This window comes from Polyodon spathula, chromosome 11 (genome assembly GCF_017654505.1).
Source record: "Polyodon spathula isolate WHYD16114869_AA chromosome 11, ASM1765450v1, whole genome shotgun sequence".
NCBI classification, from domain to species: domain Eukaryota; kingdom Metazoa; phylum Chordata; class Actinopteri; order Acipenseriformes; family Polyodontidae; genus Polyodon; species Polyodon spathula.
The window spans coordinates 10095224-10114385 of record NC_054544.1 but is presented as its reverse complement, the minus strand read 5'-3'; the positions used below and the strand labels follow the sequence as shown (position 1 = coordinate 10114385).

The 19162-nt window shown below is 35.7% G+C and overlaps 1 protein-coding gene across 1 annotated transcript in view; it reads right to left on the bottom strand.

Moving 5' to 3' along the window:
* Window positions 1–19162, bottom strand: part of LOC121323257 (formin-like protein 2) — a 67940-nt gene that overhangs the window by 2122 nt on the left and 46656 nt on the right. Inside the window, 19 exon segments of the mRNA XM_041264209.1 lie at window positions 2729–2852; window positions 3023–3121; window positions 4782–4883; window positions 4975–5138; window positions 5668–5797; window positions 5897–5977; window positions 6284–6352; window positions 6555–6789; window positions 7828–8027; window positions 8610–8734; window positions 10500–10577; window positions 10580–10622; window positions 10625–10677; window positions 10934–11231; window positions 11535–11636; window positions 14875–15024; window positions 15716–15826; window positions 16860–16934; window positions 18627–18720. Coding sequence (XP_041120143.1) covers window positions 2729–2852; window positions 3023–3121; window positions 4782–4883; window positions 4975–5138; window positions 5668–5797; window positions 5897–5977; window positions 6284–6352; window positions 6555–6789; window positions 7828–8027; window positions 8610–8734; window positions 10500–10577; window positions 10580–10622; window positions 10625–10677; window positions 10934–11231; window positions 11535–11636; window positions 14875–15024; window positions 15716–15826; window positions 16860–16934; window positions 18627–18720 — 2333 coding nt within the window.

The following is a 19162-nucleotide window of genomic DNA, read 5'->3' as shown; positions in this document are numbered from 1 at the left end:
ACCTTGACATGTTAAACTGTCAAGTGAAATAGAATGAGGAATATGCGATTGATTTCTTTTTTGAATGCATGATTTTCAGTCAATAGCTCTCTGTGCAGCAAGGCAGAGGAACACATGTTTTATTTTAGAGAATAACCTAAATGTTTATACTGAAGACGATATGCTATATTTCATTATCCATAGGAGATAGGCGCTGGCACCAAAAGCCAGTATTGCAGGTGGTGCCCTCGCCAGAACAGGCTTTCTGTTCAAATTTAAACCATGTAGTTAGGAAAAAAGTGATGCTTGCCAGGTTTGTGCTTCATCCACCACCACCACCGGTGTGCTAGAAGCAATCCTTACCCTCGAGTGAACATGTGGAAATTTAGTTATATTATTCTTCTTTAGGGCTAAATGAAGAAAACACAAAACAATGGTTAAAGAAAAATGGAATGATCATTCAAGCAATACTTAAGTAGACCTCACTGCAGGTTAGCTATCAGAGCAAAACAGCCACAGGGCAGAGATCAGGCAGGGGAGGTGGGGCTGACAGCTGTGTTAATGGTACAGCAAGAGCACAAGATAAGATTCCGCTTACTGTGAAACTCAACCCAAGCTGCTTTGGAGATTGACTCCAGAAATAAGACTAAGGCAGAAATCAACAGCATAAAGATATACAGAAGACCATCAGAAGCATTTTATCATAAAGATATAGAGATTTGAACTTCATAACAGAATATTTCAAAGAACTTCATTAGACGCATGCTTGTTAGAGTTGCATTGAACCAAAGCATACCTGGAGCCAGTTTCATCTCCCTTGTGATTCATTTTACCCCAGTATGGTATATACATTAAAATGTATATAGGTTTAAATAATTCTGTGTATGAGTACTTTCAACTAATTGACTTATAAAAAAGTTGTATTTTATTAATTTGTATATGAGGAAATAATTCAAGTGATCACAGAACTGGCTACTATAGGTCTATGTATTAGACATTGATTTGGAGGGTTGGTTTACTCCACTCCAACATTAAGACATGCAAATACAAAACATATAATAATGAAAACCCAATCCATGCTTCAGGTTATGGAAAAAGAACAAACAGACACAAAAAACAGGAAAGTTCTTCATATTATGAAAAAAGACAAAATACAAGCCACAGTGCAATTAAAGAATTATTCTGCATCAAACCAACAAAAATCATGCAAAACCAGCCAAAGCATTTTACTGAATTATGAACACTTATTTCTCAGTGAAGACAATACTTGGAAAGCAAAGTATAATGCCACATTTACATAAAACTACCAGGCTTGTTAATATTTGAATTGTATGTATCTCTGTGTTCCTGGTAATCCATCATATCTATTTTTATCAACAAGAGCAATACAGTATTGGACAGTGCCCAAAACTAAGAGCTGACATGAAGACTGGTGACATTACAAATTGCTTTTGTATGTGACAATGCAATGTAAGTACAAGTACTTAGAATGTGCACCACTGAGTGGAGTTGGAGTGGATTGATGGTAAAGTGCATCATGCAGACACACAAGGAAATAATAACTTCGTAAAAGAGATTCCGGGTCAGCATGCCAGGACAGAAACAATGAATGAACAACTCCCACGGAACACCAGACACAAATGGTTTTAACACCCAGGATGGTCGTTCACATACAACCCATTGAGAGAGATAAAATAGTATTTGAACCTACAGCAAACTTTTAAGAACAGCAGCTGTGAAAGCGTTTAGTTTTAGTAATGGAACTCCTCAGTATGAACAGGCTCGCAGAAAAAACGAGAGCCACGCTTGGCTGTTCGGGCAGTAAAGGGCACACTCTTCAGCACTGCATGAAAACAACAGCCAAACAAAACAGGACACAGAAGCAAAAAACTACAGTTTAGTACATGGTTAGCAATCTACAGGTAAACTGAAAACTAGAGCTCTTAAACATCCACTGGTGACACACAGGTTTTAGTTTAGGAAGGGCACTTTTGTGTGGGCTATTTTAACTTAAATCCCTCATATATAAATCGGTACAAAGTGGGGACTATGATCTTACCATTTTAAATCCTTACTGGTGTTCCACATATTTTTACTGGCAGAACATGCATTGTTAAGATGTTTTAACTTTGGTGCACAAAGGGCGCTGTTTTAACATCTAAACAGGGCAGTGACTGTTCAGATCAACAGAATTTACCCCATTGTATTTTCATTTAAAAGGAAAGGTTAAATGCAAAATGTGTCCTAATCATTTTCTAGTTCTGAAAAACCTGCAACGAAAAGATGTCGCAGTGTCATTTGGACTTTCATACTTATATAGCCCAGCCCTTCTTAGGAAAACAAGCAGTAGTTGATTAATCAACTTCGCTGGAAACTGTATTAGTGTGGACTGTGCGCCGTGTCTATACTACAGAAAAGCCTTAACAAATCATCACATTAGCATGAGGCTCAAACAAGGATCTGCTAACTTGTTACATGTGCAAACACAGAAATACTGTTAGTTTACTGAGCCCAGTAAATGTTAATTTGATGTAAAAGCAAAAACACTGGTCAAATCATGCAGTGCGCTTATGTGAGAGCGAATGTCCATTTGTTGGGTTCTTTACTAATTTTAGGATTTAAAATTTGAAGAGGATTTAAATGGTGTGCCTGTCTGCAATGCCACACACTATGTGGTGTGGGAGTGTATGTGTCAGTACAGATTGTATTGTGTTAAGTGTTTGGGACAGCTTTTTTGACAGCTTATTACCTGTAATAATATCCTCAATGGCACCATCTTTCCCCTCATAAACATGTCTGCTGTCTTTAACTTGCTTCTTCCTCAGCTCTGCAATCAGATCCTGCTGCTGCCTCTTATTTTTATGTGAAGGTGACTGACAAAAAGAGAAGAAACAACTGTTACAACATAACTGAAAAAGACACCTCCTACCAAAACTGAAGCACAATTTAATTGTACACTTTGTTGAAACTTTGAAAAAAATCAATCAATCAAAATAACAGCATGCTAGGCAAAATTGATTTCCATAACAGATAACAGAAGTACCTTCGGGTCTTGCTGTTCCATCATGGCTTCTTGTTCTAGCAATTTCTCCATCAGAGCCTGCTCCTGTTTCTTCCTTTGTTCATTATCTTCTTCCGCTTGCTGTTCATAAAAACAAAGAACAATCACCACCAACCCCTTAACCCTTTGCCGCCGGACCATTTTAATTTTGTGCATTGCTGACCAATGACACGTCTAGGCCCTAGAAACAAAAATCCCATGTTTCCCTCCGTGTATTTTTAACTGATACACTTCAAGAAAATCGTGTACAGGAAATGCGATCGGCAGCACCGACTTTGAAGCCAAGTTACATAGGAAGTTTGAGATATGCCATGTAAACACAGCACGAAGACATCTCATCTATAGATGTTCTTGAAGGTAATTATCTCATGAACTTGTAATTCAATACGTGTTTCGATTCAATATGTAATATTGAATTTTTTTGTGTTATATATATATATATATATATATATATATATATATATATATATATATATATATATATATATATATATATATATATATATATATATATATATATATATATATATATATTTTTTTTTTATAGACTTGAAAATGGACGAGCTGCCTGTGCTTGACGGTGACAGTACATTATTTGCTTGCACTGACTGCAATAACTATGTATTGCTTTATCATCATAGTTATTTTTTTTCCCTATCGACTTTTTTTTTTCTTCTGCTGAATATATACTTATTTATTTTTTACATGCCGTGGTTGCAACATGTAGGCCATGTTATTCTGCTTTACATAAAATTGCTTGTTTGCATACTTGTTTGTACTATTTGTGGTTGTATTGAACTTTTTTCTACGATTGTTTGCTGCATCCTTAGTTATTTTACAGTGTATGCTGAAAATAAAAATAACGTGCTTTTTGTGCACTAGAAAATGTAAGAAATATTATAATTATTATTATGAATATTACTGTAATTATGAATATTATTATTAATAATAATAATACAACATTAAAAAAAACAACTGCATTTTCACTTGTATGTATTTGTATATTTTCAGTGTAAAAGCTTTTGCATCAGACTTGACAAAGTACTTAGGGTATTTTCCTTAGTCCGGCCACCTTCCATAAGATGGCGCTGTCTGGGGCATTTTCAGACTATGGTTCGGGCAAACCCTTGTAGCTTGTCAACAGTAAAAACTATTTGAAAACTGTTTTTATTTGAAATCCTCAAAATTTCATAACTGTAATATCCAGATTTTTTTTTCTACCTAACTTGGAAAGTGGTTGATATTAGCAGTTATTAAAAATATATTATTATTAATATATTTTTTTTTTTTTTTTTTTTTTATGGGGGGTGTGGCTTACATATTTATTTTTTTATATTTCCACTAGTTAACAAATTATATCATTGGAAGTAGCTACTTCAGACCTTTATATAATCTATTGGGTTTTAAATTCTGATTTAAGGTTACCAAACAACAAGCAATAAAACTATATACCCTTAAGACTAATTCGTTCTTTTCCCAAAAGGGTCTTGACCTAGAACTGGATCGTATAGGTTATCCAACAGTGTATCTTAAACTCGAAAGAATGTTCATGTAAACAAGTACAATCATACTAGTTTTTCTGTAATACATATATATATATATATATATATATATATATATATATTTTTTTTTTTTTTTTTTTTTTTTTTTTTTAACATAACATATATTGTATGTGCGACCAAGTCATAAAGTTAATGCTATGGTCAGTGCTTTACCCCGACTAGTAAAACAGTAAACTTACCCTATAGGCTTTTACAAATCTGACAAAGACTGGGAAGAACACTGAAGGCGGTGTTGTTTTGGAATTTTCACCAAAGTATTTAAGTACTTCGTCAAATGCGTCCTGTAAAGAATACAAAGAAGAACAACAATATTAAATAAGAAAGACTAAGACAATGCCCTACATGAGATGGCATTAAGAGAAATCCACTTGCCTGTGAGATTTTGGCATCGTCCTGCAGCTTCTTAAGTTTTCCTTCATTGGTGTTGATGAAGTCTTTAAGAATGGTGTTGTGGCCGTGCATACTGTACTCGCGCTTTGTCAGATCCATTCCTCTCTGCAGCTCCTTCACATCCATCAGAACATTATCCAGGGACACTGACAAAAAGACAAACAGCATGGTCACATCTAAGTTTAAAATGGTTTCAGTTAGCTGATATACTTGCTCAAAACAGACCAAGTTTTGGTTCTGCAGAATACATTCACAAGGATTTGTTCAGATTAACTGCCACCCACAGTTCCTGGAAAAATTCTAGAAGTACTTCATTTGTAACAGACACTTAAACCTGAAGAATTCTCTTTCATCTGTTGAGTGTGAATATACATCAGCTCTTTCAGGCTCTTCATGATTGAAATTACATACAGTTATATCAATATTTGATTCGATTTTTCACAGAGGAACCCAGTTCTGGGTCATGGATCATTATGAGAATAACTGTAAGTATGATACACTAAATGGGACAACTTCAATATACTCATGTCACCTGGGGAAAACTTAAAATGTGTCCTTATGCAACATCATGTCTAATTATCTAATTGGTAAAGCTAAAACATTTAAAGCTAAAACATCTTACTAAACTAGGTCAATCCATTATATAACTCTTGTCAAAGGTGGTATATATGTTACCTGCTGCAGCCTTTTCAACATAGTGGAGCTCATTGTAGTAGAGTGAGACATCAATGTACTTCTCCTTCACCACGTTAGCAATGTAGTGCAACAAGGTCTGCTTTCTGTCTGTTGATTTGGTATCTAAAAGCTTTGGAAATGAAATGAACAGAACAAAATCACATCAGGTATGTTTACCTGTTTGTACACAATGTCATATAAAGAGGTAACACAACTGAGTTCTCATTACCAAGTCTAAACTCTGTAGTTTAAAGCCATATACTGCTCCTCTTTTACTGCTATTCATGTAGTTTCCAAGTGCCAAGATAATCTGCAATAGAAAACAACACACTAATTCAACTTGAAAACAAGTTTCAACTCAAACTTGTCACTCTTTCAAGGTTTACAAAAAAACATCAAAAAATGTATACCGCTATTCCAAAACTACTATTGTAACTTTTAGTAATTACATTTCAAAAATTATCTGTTATTGATCTGCTATTTTGAACTGGAACTGTATTATGAAGAATAGAGTAAAAGCCTTTTTCGAGCTGAACTATCTGCTTTCAAGAATGTAACATCCTATTATTTGTATAACATTTTGCATACCCACTGCATAAAATGTCAATATACCTACCTCAAGCATTTTCTTCAGTTTTTGCGATGATTTTATAGACACGGACGCTGCTATTATTGCATGAAGTTGCTTTAAAAAAAACAAAAATGAAAGAAAAAAGTATTTGAGTAACAAAAGTAAAAATTACCATGTTTGTGGCAATTTGTAGCTTTGTAAGATCTGCATTTATCTGAGCACTCCATTAATGATGGACCTGGAACAGTCTTACAACTTAAACTGTGTTGCGTGTATACTTTATAAGGTAGGAAAGACAGTGTGAAGCAATACTTACAGGTGTCAGCATTTGAACACTCTCTAAGAAGTTCCCAATAAAGGCCATAATGGTCATTTTTTGCATTACTCTCTCAATCTTGCTGAACTGCATCATGAACCTGTCTTCATTGGTCAGGCTCTCCAGTGGTTTCCTTTCCTTCTCATACTGACGCAGAACTTTCACTTCATTCTCTGTCGGCAGGAACCTCATTAAACACTCAACGAAATCCACCGGTAAAGTTCTTAGGTCAAACCTGGAGGAGACAAACAGACTTCTGTAAGCAGGGGAGTGAAAAGCTGTAATTGATGATAGAAAGGCAACACATCCTCACAGGTACATCTCTTGCTGAAGAGCATCTCCCTTCTGTGGAACAGAACATAGTGTACCACTTGAAAGCGACTGTTAAACTATGCATGACTGCAGCCATGTACATTTTTCTTTCAGGTGAAATATTTTAGCTAGTTAGAGCTTTATTTGTCTGCAGGTTTTTCAGCAGGAGGCCCTGTTTTCCTTGATGGTTTAATTAAAAACAAGAGATTTAAAAAAAAAAAAAAAAAAAAGTATTTTGTATATACTGTGATTTAAAAAGACTTTTAGACATCCATGCACCAAAAAATAATCACCCTGTATATAGCATAAAACACAGATTTAGACTATATGCATTTATAAAATGCAAGTTTTCAAACCTGATATGTTTTTTCAACTATATAATATATAAATGTCATGTTCTACAGTTGAATAAATAAATAAATAAATAAATACATACATACATACATACATGAGGAGTTATTTACGTTTTAAAACTTAAAAAAGTTTTTTTTTTCTTTTAGCGTTGCCTACCTTTGTAAAAGCAAAGAAAATCTGGTCTATAAAAATTAGATTATGGAAGTGAAGAAACCTTCAAGTGTAATTGTTTGTTTATCTAAAACGTAGTTTATTTTAGTGTTTGTAGAGGAAAAATGTCTCACTTAACCACTTAGGAATTACAAGTGAACTCTAATTCCATATGTCCACACATCAATGTGCATGAAGCACTGTCTTAATATTCTCTAAAGAGCCTAAAGCAGGTTAAATTCAACACTTTTCTGTAGGAAGAACTATTTTACTCATCAATACATAAAGCACATCCATGTATAGCACACGTTTTTGCAAAGTGGTCTTTTTAAATGTATTTTGTTTTTATTAATGCATATAACGCACAAGCTGCTTTTAAAATAAAATGTTTTTGGACATACTTTATTTAACAGTGACTTAACATTAGCCATGAACCACCCAATCCTTTTTTACTTACATTTGAATTGCTTTGCATATCTCTTCCGATGTCTTCCCAGCTTTTCTCAAGGTGATGGCTAGATTCTTGGCTCTGTTGGCTTCTAGTAATGTGACTTTATTAGGTCCCTTTTGAATTACCAGCTTGGTAGAAGTCACATCAACAGCTGGACCCTGGGCTTTTGTCTTGAACATTTCCTCAAACTCATCCACATTTAAATCCTGGAAAAAAAAATGTTCAAATGATTGGTTTAGACATGTGCCTGCATTAAACCAGTGTTTCCTTCTCATCTGTTGATTCTTTCCTTGCTTTTCTTTTCACTTCATTTTCAGTATATATGGACTGTTCAAGTACAACACTATAGATCAAAATAATCATGTCTGTGTCTTGGTATCTATGTACTTCCTCTGCTGAATGTCACATGGTCTGATTGCAGCCAGACCATTGGACAGAAATGGACAAATAGCACAAACAGTGAACAAGTACCTTTCATTTAATATGATATAGATAAAGAGATAGCGAGGTAGAGACACAGTACAAGAAATGGTGGCCAGTGATCATGACGAAAATGCTAATAAAAGGAGAGAAAATAGATATTAAATTCTTTGCTTGGCAATGAATATTAGTAGTCGTGAACTCCCAAGAAGTCCAAAGGCCACTGCCCATAACACAAGTACATGATAGAAAACTACCAAAATATAAAGAATTGTAAAAGATTAAATGTTGTGTGACTAATCAAATTTTCTTCTGATAAAAAGAGAAAAGTATTTTGCTTTCTTATTACAGAAAATACATGTTGTTACCTCCAGGATTTTCTCATCATCTATTTCATTGAAGACGGTCCCATTTATCTGGTTGGGTTTCAATGCCACCCAGTTAAAGACCGGCAATCGGAATTTAGTCTTGATTGGCTTTTTGATCTTTACTGCTGCAAAAAATCAGACCACAAAAGCTTTAGATTCACAGCTGTGAAGCAGTATGGATTGAGGACTAGGTTTTTAAGTGGGAAGATATTGATGTGCTATGCTCTGACATACACTGCAGAACACTAAGGTGTCTGCTAGAGGTTAAAGTGCAACTCTGTATTGTGTTTAGGGGAATCCTCTAACTAAAACATCAAAACACACAAGTATGGTGGATGTGCGCGTTTCAGAAATAATATTATTTTCTTAACACACACACACACACACACACACACACACACACACACTGTTAAAATCATTTAAAGATGCTTTTATATGCAATATTCTTATAGATTTTTGTCTCTAACGTGATCACGATAGGTAATAGAATATTACAGTTCAGTCGTCCTCAGAGAATACACGTCTGTTCTCATGCGAGTCTGTCTGGGAGCATACTGTTCAGTTTTGGCAACAATATATGATTTTTATGCACTCCATTTTAATATCTAACAGAAGTCATTAACATAAAGACTATGTCTCAACATGCAACAGTAAATAAGTCCACATCTGTAAAGATGTTGCATGCATTAGCAGTTAACCAAAACATGGTATTTTCAGTATGAAAACTTATAGTAAAATAATAATTAAGTAACCTACACTAAATAATGAACCCAAAAATGATACAACAAACATTATCTAATGGATTTAAAAAATATTTCACTTTTGTATACTGTGGTGGGGGCTTGCATGTAACATTACTTTATCCTGATTTCATTTTGTAACGCATTACACTTTGTGAAAAAAACAACAGGAGTTACTTATCGTTACATTTAAAAACAGTCAAAACAAAACATTTTTTACATCATCTTGCGCCAGAGGAGGCAACAAGTAGGTTTCGATAGCTGGATCTTTAAAAAAGATCTTGAGCTGCAGTTTGACGAAAAAAAAACTAAATTAATAAATCTCTAAAATGTAACCTAACTATTTGTAACTAACTTTTTTTTTTCAAAGTAAAAAGTTACTGTAACTGATTACAAGTAAGGTGTACCTAACAGATTACCTAGTAATTTCCCCAATTTGTGTGCTTTGTACTGAAAATGCCATTAACTACAGTATAACAGAGTGCTATAATAAGGGCAGCAAAACACAAGAGAAAAGAGAGGGAGAAACCTACAGAAGAGCTTGATGGGTCCCTCTTTATGGTTGCAGAAAAGGTAAAGAGAAACAATCAGAAATCAAGTATACAACAGCATATAACAGGGCATTAAAACAGAAGACCGGATTACACCGTTTCAAAAGGACGTGTTAAAGATTACTACATTTCCTTCAATCATGAGTAATTTAATGCTCTTAATGATTCATTAAGTTAAACAACTGCACTGAGTAATATACATACTTCCATTATTAAAATGCATCATTTCAATGAGTATACCGCTTATGAATGTTAATTCTGCATAGTATTGTACTGTATGTATGTTAAAACAAGTCTACTGAAATCTAATTGCATCTTTCATACTCCATATGGTGTGAAAATATCACACGAATGATCATGAATCACCTAGGGCAGAATCAGTCTGACATGATCACTGAATTTGTAAAACAAAAAAGTTAAATTTAAATGGCTTTTTTTTGTTTTAATACAGTGCTTCAGCAATCTGGAACTATAGGGTCACATAATCAAGTTAACAGCCTGGGGCTCTAAAACTATCTGTATTAAGGGAAGTGGTTTAATAAGTTTAAGAACTGCAACCCTTGCATCACATGTATCACCAGTGTATGTGTCTGCCTCACCTGCTAAGCCTGAGTTGAAGATGACGGTGGCAGAGCCTGAGCCAGGAAGAGGCGGGGCTGCTGGTGGAGGAGGGGGGAGGGGGGAGGGGGAGGAGGGGAGGGGGGTCCCAGAGGTCTCACCCGCCTGGAGGGGGTGGCGGTGGTGGAGGCTCAAGTGAAACGGACGGTCCGTTTGGCACTGAAAAGTATAAAAAGGCATCCCAATTTTTTAGACAAGAAAATGAATGAGGCAAATGGAAGGTTTGTATTGGACCTGCTGTAATATTTGCTATAATGTGTACTTTTCAAAATAGCAGGGATCTACATAGCGATGAGAAGTGAAAAACCAGTAAGAATTATGGAGTTAACTTCATTAGCTAAATCATACAGGTACCGAAAATGCCACTTATTACAGTATATCAAAGTATTTAAAATATTTTTGTATTTTAGCCTACCTGCCCCTGGCACTGGTGATGGCAACATTGGCACTCCAGGAATAGCACCAGTATCTGGGCCCATTGGACCTACATAGGAACCAGTAGCCACTTCTGAGCCAATGGACAGCACCCCCTGCTGCCCTGAAGTAAGGATTGCAATGTCCCCATCCCCTTTCTTCTGGATTTTTAGTGCCCCTTGTTTCTCCAGTTCGTGGATTTTCTTTTCCAGGTTGGACTGCTTTTGGATTTCTTCATCCTTCTCTTTTACTATCCTCCTTAGAGTGTGAACCTGGGAACTTGCATCCCTATAACCATCCTATAAATAACCATAATCACTAGTGTATCAAAATAGTAGCCGTCTCTGCAAAGTAACTTACTCTGCACAACAGACCAAGCCGGAAATCCTTAAATATTCAATCCAAAGCATTATCAAAACAAATATATTAGTTATGAACGTTACATATGTTTTTGTTATCTAAAATCTGGCAAGGCTGGCATGGTTAAACTGGATACATTTGTTATGAGTTCTTACTGGCATTCAAAGCCTAATAGCAATTGTAACGGTTTTAGGTGGTTATCTGACTCATTCATCATCCAACAAACCCTGAAAGGAACTCACCCTAATAGAATCCAGTTCTTTGTTTCTCTGCATTAGCTGCTTCTCCAGTTCCACAATTTTGGCCATGGCTTCATTTTCCGTATCCTGCAGTTTCTCCGACATCTAGGTTGGAAATTGTTTAAAAAACAAAAGTATTACATCCTGATCCTTGAGTTTGGCCCTTGAAGCCCAAGTGAAACAGATGGTCTTAGCCAAGTTTATCAGGCAGTGGAGTTCAACATGACAACAGACACAGAACTCTCCATAACACTGGTACCTACAAGTGATGGGGATGAATATAATATTTGTGAGTGATGGGGACGAATATAATATTTGTGGGTATACACTGTATAGGAAAGACAGGCAGGACAGAAGAGGAGGAGGGGTAGCGCTATACATAAGAAACAGTCTTGAAGCCCAGGTGTTAAACCTGGACAAAGAAAACAAAGCCGAATCAATATGGGTCAGAATAACAGACAAAAATTCAAAGGGCATAATAATAGGAGCATGTTATAGACCGCCAGATTCAGACAGTGAGCAAAATAATCTGTTATACAATGACATTAGAAATGCGTGTAGCAAAGGAGAAGCCATACTAATGGGGGATTTCAATTTCCCCCATATAAAATGGGAAAACCCGGTGGGGAGCACAATGGATGAAATTGAAATGGTGGAAATGACAAATGACTGCTTCCTAACACAATTTGTCAAGGCACCAACTAGAGGGCAGGCATGCCTTGATTTAGTCTTTTCAAATAACGAAGACAGAATAACTAAAACAGAGGTCAGAGAACCACTAGCAAACTCAGACCACAACATGGTCTCATTTGAAATATTTTTTAAAACCCCCAAAGTAATGACTAAAGCTAAGGTTTACAATTTTAGAAAAGCAAACTATGAAGGTATGAAACAGAGACTAACAGAAGTAGATTGGAGTAAAATAGAGTAAACATCCACAGAAAAAGGATGGCTGTTCTTCAAAAATGTAGTACTAGAGGTGCAAAACAATTACATCCCTAAAGTAGACAAATCTAAATGTAAAACTAAATTGCCAAAATGGCTTAATAGATCAATTAAAAAAAATATTCAGTGAAAAAAGGCACATTACAGAGCGTTAAAAAGGGACCAAAAAGAAAGTACACAGAAAGAGTACAAGGAACTGCAAACGCAAGTCAAAAAGGAAGTTAGAAAGGCCAAGAGAGAAATAGAAATGAACATTGCTAAGGTGGCTAAAACCAATTCCAAAATGTTTTTCCAATATTACAACAGCAAGTGAACATTCAAAGAGGAGATTAAATGTTTAAGAGATACAAATGGCAAAATCGTAGATGAATAAAAAAATATAGCAAATATATTAAATGATTACTTTTCACAAGTTTTTACAAAGGAGGATACGGACAACATGCCCCACATGTCATCCAGTTCCTATCCAGTTTTAAATAACTTTAGCATAACCGAGGCAGAAGTGTTAAAGGGACTAGGAGCTCTTAAAATAAACAAATCCCCTGGGCTGGATGAGATCCTCCCAATAGTACTCAACGAAATGAAAGAAGTAATTTACAAACCGCTAACCAAGATCATGCAACAGTCTCTTGACACAGGGGTGGTACCGACAGACTGGAAAATTGCAAACGTAATACCGATCCACAAAAAGGGAAACAAAACTGAACCAGGTAACTACAGACCAGTAAGCCTGACTTCTATTATATGCAAACTTATGGAAACTATAATAAGATCCAAAATGGAAAATTACCTATATGGTAACAGGGTCCTGGGAGACAGTCAACATGGTTTTAGGAAAGGGAGATCGTGTCTAACTAACTTGCTTGATTTTTTTGAGGATGCAACATCGATCATGGGTAATTGCAAAGCATATGCCATGGTTTATTTAGATTTCCAGAATGCTTTTGATAAAGTCCCGCACAAAAGATTAATTCTCAAACTGAACGCAGTAGGGATTCAAGGAAACACATGTACATGGATTAGGGAGTGGTTAACATGTAGAAAACAGAAAGTACTGATTAGAGAAGAAACCTCAGAATGGAGTGTGGTAACCAGTGGTGTACCACAGGGATCAGTATTAGGTCCTCTGCTATTCCTAATCTACATTAATGATTTAGATTCTGCTATAGTAAGCAAACTTGTTAAATTTGCAGACGACACAAAAATAGGAGGAGTGGCAAACACTGTTGCAGCAGCAAAGGTCATTCAAAATGATCTAAACAAGATTCAGAACTGGGCAGACACATGGCAAATGACATTTAATAGAGAAAAGTGTAAGGTACTGCATGCAGGAAATAAAAATGTACATTATAAATATCATATGGGAGATACTGAAATTGGAGAAGGAATCTATGAAAATGACCTAGGAGTTTTTGTTGACTCAGAAATGTCTTCATCTAGACAATGTGGGGAAGCTATAAAAAAGGCCAACAAGATGCTCGGATACATTGTGAAAAGTGTTGAATTTAAATCAAGGGAAGTAATGTTAAAACTGTACAATGCATTAGTAAGACCTCATCTTGAATATTGTGTGCAGTTCTGGTCACCTCGCTATAAAAAAGATATTGTTGCTCTAGAAAGAGTGCAAAGAAGAGCGACCAGAATTATTCCAGGTTTAAAAGGCATGTCATATGCAGACAGGCTAAAAGAATTGAATCTGTTCAGTCTTGAACAAAGAAGACTACGCGGCAACCTAATTCAAGCATTCAAAATACTAAAAGGTATTGACAGTGTCGACCCAAGGGACTTTTTCGACCTGAAAAAAAAAACAAGGACTAGGGGTCACAAATGGAGATTAGACAGAGGGGCATTCAGAACAGAAAATAGGAGGCACTTTTTTAACAGAGAATCGTGAGGGTCTGGAATCAACTCCCCAGTAATGTTGTTGAAGCTGCTGATTCTGCGATCAATAAGCTACTAACAACCAAACGAGCAAGATGGGCCGAATGGCCTCCTCTCGTTTGTAACCTTTCTTATGTTCTTAATATCAAATGAGAAAGCATTGCTAAAAACATGAAAGAGCAACACTATATTCAATCTTAACCCAACAGTTCTGCCTAGCAACATATATGGGGCAAAAGGTGGGGTTAGCTTTTACATTGTCAGGCTGTATATGGCTGCCCAGGGTTGCACAAAATCTTCTTTTACATGGTATTTTAAATTTGTGATATAACCATTTTAATTTGTTTTATAAACAGGTATACGTTATTCCACAAAAGCCTACAAAATGCAAAGAGTCCCCCATTACCATCTGTGCACTGTATACAGTACAGAACTGTGCCTATTGCAGGAACTCTTCTGAAAAGGTGAACAAAGAGCTTTCCTATCTCCTACTGCCCTATAAGACCAGTACACCTACATGAGAAATGTTTTCTTCCAGCTCTTCAACTCGTTCCAAAGCAGCGTTCTTGGTCTCGGCATCCTCCAGAAGAGCCCCCACATCAAACACATTGTCCAGGTATGCCTGGATCTGAACCTGCAGCTTGTCACTCTCTGTATGTTTCAGCTTCTAGATGAACAGATAGGAGTGGATATCTAGTATTTGTTGCATGAAAAACCGTGACAAAATCCAAAAATATACCTTTTTAAAATTGTATTTCTAATGTAAAAACTAGATACTTGAATTTACAGAGTGTGAAACACTTTGCAAAGCAGCTGAATCAACTGACATGTCCCATGATCAGCATGCAGTATCTACTGCTGAGAGCAGTTAGCTGTAAGTTGGCAAAAAAATTGGCAGAAGCAAACATTTGAAAAGAAGCGTGGCAGTGACTTCAAATAACAGAATCATCTATATCCCGGACTAACGTCCCATTGTCATACACTTGGTGGCTGGACAAACCAGCCTTCCTGTTGTTATGATGGCATGAGTATGGAGATAGATCCCCACGGAGAACTGAAGGTATTCCTAACACCTTGTAGTTACGTACAGCCTCCACCTCTAATACCAGGAGCTGTATTAGCTGAGCCATTGACAAACAGTGCTCACTGTTGAAATAGAATAAACTGTTTAGAAGTTTAGATTACTTTTTTTATATGAACTATTATGGTTAGTAGAAATGAAACCTACTTTGAAATAGAATAACATTATGTATATTTACGGAATGACAGGTACAGTATTTTGCACAGCCACTGTCCACGTTAAGAAAACTGATGACTGTATAAATATAAACCATCTATTTATTATTGTCTATACTTACTTCCAGATACTCATCCAGACATAACTTGGTGAACTCATACTGCAGATGGACTCTAAAGTTCATGTCTTCCACAGAATGGACCACGATATTAATAAACTGCATGCACGCCACCTAAGAGATAGATAATTAGAACAATAATTAGAATAGTTCATCAGAATAGTCACACAGTTGCCCAAAAACGCTGACAAGGACAGAATAATATTGACACATATTCTCCTACAGCACAAGAAAAATAATGAGATTTCTATTGGATAATTACATAATCTTCCTTTTCAGTCCCCCCCCCCCCAAAAAAAAAAAAAAATCAAGCAATTAGATACTCAAATATTATTAATGTTCACTCAATTGCAATCTAGGAGCCCAATCACTATACACACACACACACACACACACACACACACACACACAATCTTATAAACCACAAACCTATCTATTATACAGAGAGACATGTAGTTAAAATGTGTATGTGGGGCAATAAAATATGGAAGGCTCTCTCATGTTTCAGTAGTAGGAAAACAAAAGCATTCATTTTTTTGGAATAATTACCTTGCTGTTACTGTCTATTTATGCATATCTTTAATCTACCAGGTGTTCATTATCACAGCTTTTTTTCTGTCCACAAAACAGAATTATACCATATTCAACTACAGAATCCAGACGAAACCCATCTACATGGGAGATCCCAGCATTAAAAGCATCTGGAGTCTGTTGTTATATTCTTGTCAAATATCTGGAAGTCACGGAGAAGACCTCACAGTTTACTCAGGAATGTCACACACAAGCACTGTGTAAAGAAACCAGGAGTTTTCCTACTTTTGGCTAAATGCTGTTACATATACTGCTGCTAAATGATGAATGTCTATGTCGCCTAAGCCATTTTTGTTCTGGGTTTTGCACAACAGGCGCCACCAAGAAAGCTATCCAAAAAATCCATGTTTTTAGGCCCTTTGTCAAGCACTTTCAAATACAGAGTTTCACTGGAGGCTATTTATGCAAGCAGGTGTTCATACAAGATTAAGAACATATTTGTATTGCAAATATTACAATTGAAAGAGTATATGTAAGCTTGTATAGGCAGAATAATTGAGTTTCCACATGTTTCCACACAGACTGCCTTAAAACATCACAATTTTTGTACATGTACCATAAAATCAATATTGTTGTCTTCATTTTTGAAATGCTCCATCAATTTTTCAAACCTCTGTGTTTCAGCACAAACCTGAAGAAAAAAAAAAAAAAAAAAAAAAAAGATGATTACATTTGACATGCTCACACTGGTGGGAGCTTTGGAAACGTACTACAAATGCCATCCAGTACTAAACACATCTCATTCAAAACATCAGGAAATACATATTGTAAGTGTAATTTCCCTTAAAAATTCTGATTAGTGTATTAGATATATAAATCATCTTGGTGCCTCATGTTTAGGGTATATGACCTAGACTCCTAGATCAAAGCAGCCTTTGGAATCAATAAATTACAGTGAAACTGACAGTAGTGTACAGACAAAATGAAAGTGTCTACCAAGGAAGACAGGCATTATTTATAGATAACATACCAGTACTTTCGGCGTGGATGTATAAAAGGAACAAGTGTTTTTTAGATCACCATAGAAGAGAGATTTGCAATTGCCAATTTCAAACAAAATAATATCTAAGGGCTGTATCGAATTTAACAGTAAAATAATCAAATAAATAATAAACAAATACAAAAAAAGGATATTGCTAGTAGCCTATTCGGCATGCTTAACATGTGGTCTGCTAGATATTTGGTTCTACTTTAAAGTAGATGTTAATGGACAATCCTGGAATAAGAAAAAGAAAGGTTTCTCTGTAGTACATTAGCATTATTCAATTTTAAATACACAGACCATTATTTATTTGAAGCATCCCTTATACTCTGTAATCTGCTTGACCTATTTTCATTCAGTGTGATTAACATATCCACTGCGGTAAGTGGAGATGAAGGCACGGCATACCCAAAAGGAATCATGTGGCTAGCTCTCTTAAAAACATTTATGACTGGAAGGCACAGAGAAAAAAAAAAAAAAAAACAACGAGGCATCTTTCATCTGCCAAAACATTACTGCATTACCAGGCAGGTCTCACAATGCCTATTGACCTCAAAGTCTACAAAACAAAAAGGACTTTTAAGAAACTGGAACAGTGGCTTTTATTTCGCAATGGTCGAACGCACAGGAAGGAGATTTCTGACAGAGATTGCTGTTTTTTTTTTTTAAATAAAATACCATGCTGGATAAAGTATCTACAAATAACTTTTTTTGTTATTAGCTCTACAGAAAGAAATTACCTCAATGTGTAAACCAAAAAAAAAATGTTGGGCACTTTATAACAATTGGTCTGAATGTTCTCTCATTTCCAGAATACTGAAATCGTAGCTCTGTTTCCTCAAATGTAATGTATTTAATGAAATTGGTCCTGTTGAATTAAATGCCATGTTTAGTAACTTTAATAAATGCTTCAATTATATCCAATTATAACAGCAACTGTTTTTTCTTTTTAATTAAAATGAGTGCGAGATGGGTAAGACTGCTTGTCATACTATTTCCTCTAATAAATGGTAGATACCAGGATATAATAAATGTTTGATGCAAATTGTTATAAATATTGTATGAACCTGCAAAGTCCCATTTGCACAATTTACTTCCAGCTGCATATGAAGCAACTTTTCAAACACCCACTCGACTCGTTTGTTTTTGGAAGTGAAATTTGGCACACAAGTGGGTCAGATATTTGTTGCAAAAATAGCATTTAAAAAAAAAAAATTGTAAAACTGATTCAATTCAAAAGAAAGAAAAGCAAGCACCATTTTATACATTATCACCTATTCCCTTGTTAATAATACACACATTCTATAACATACTTGCAATAACATCATGATAGGCTCCTACCTCCTTGAAGTTATCAAAAGCTGATAAAATAATTTCATGTCCTCCTCTGACAAGACAAACGGCCGCTAACAGCTCTAAAACAAGAGCTTTTGTTCTGCAGGGTAAAACACAAAATCAATGATGAGGAATTGAGTGCGTGATGGATGGGATAGCACAGGAGTTTGCTGTCGTCAAATTACCAAATCACATCATTCATACATTTAAAAGCTTATGTAATCAATCACTTAGGCCTAACAGTTTACATGAAATGCTGACATTGAAATTGCATTTCCTAAGACTGGGGAACGCAGTTGGTTAGAACCGTGAATTTGCCATGTATATTCTCTTTGCATCTTGCAGTAGGTTTTCAGGACTATGTTTAAAGCTGTACCACACAAGCCCTGTGTATCCCTGCTGCAAAGCGCTGCATTACGCCTGGTTGATTATATCTGGTTAATCTGGTTGATTATATAATGAGCCTTCCAGCACTTTTTTGGATGTTGGGATGCTTACATTGAGCATTTTGCTTTATTTTTTTTATTTTTTTTCCTATTTCT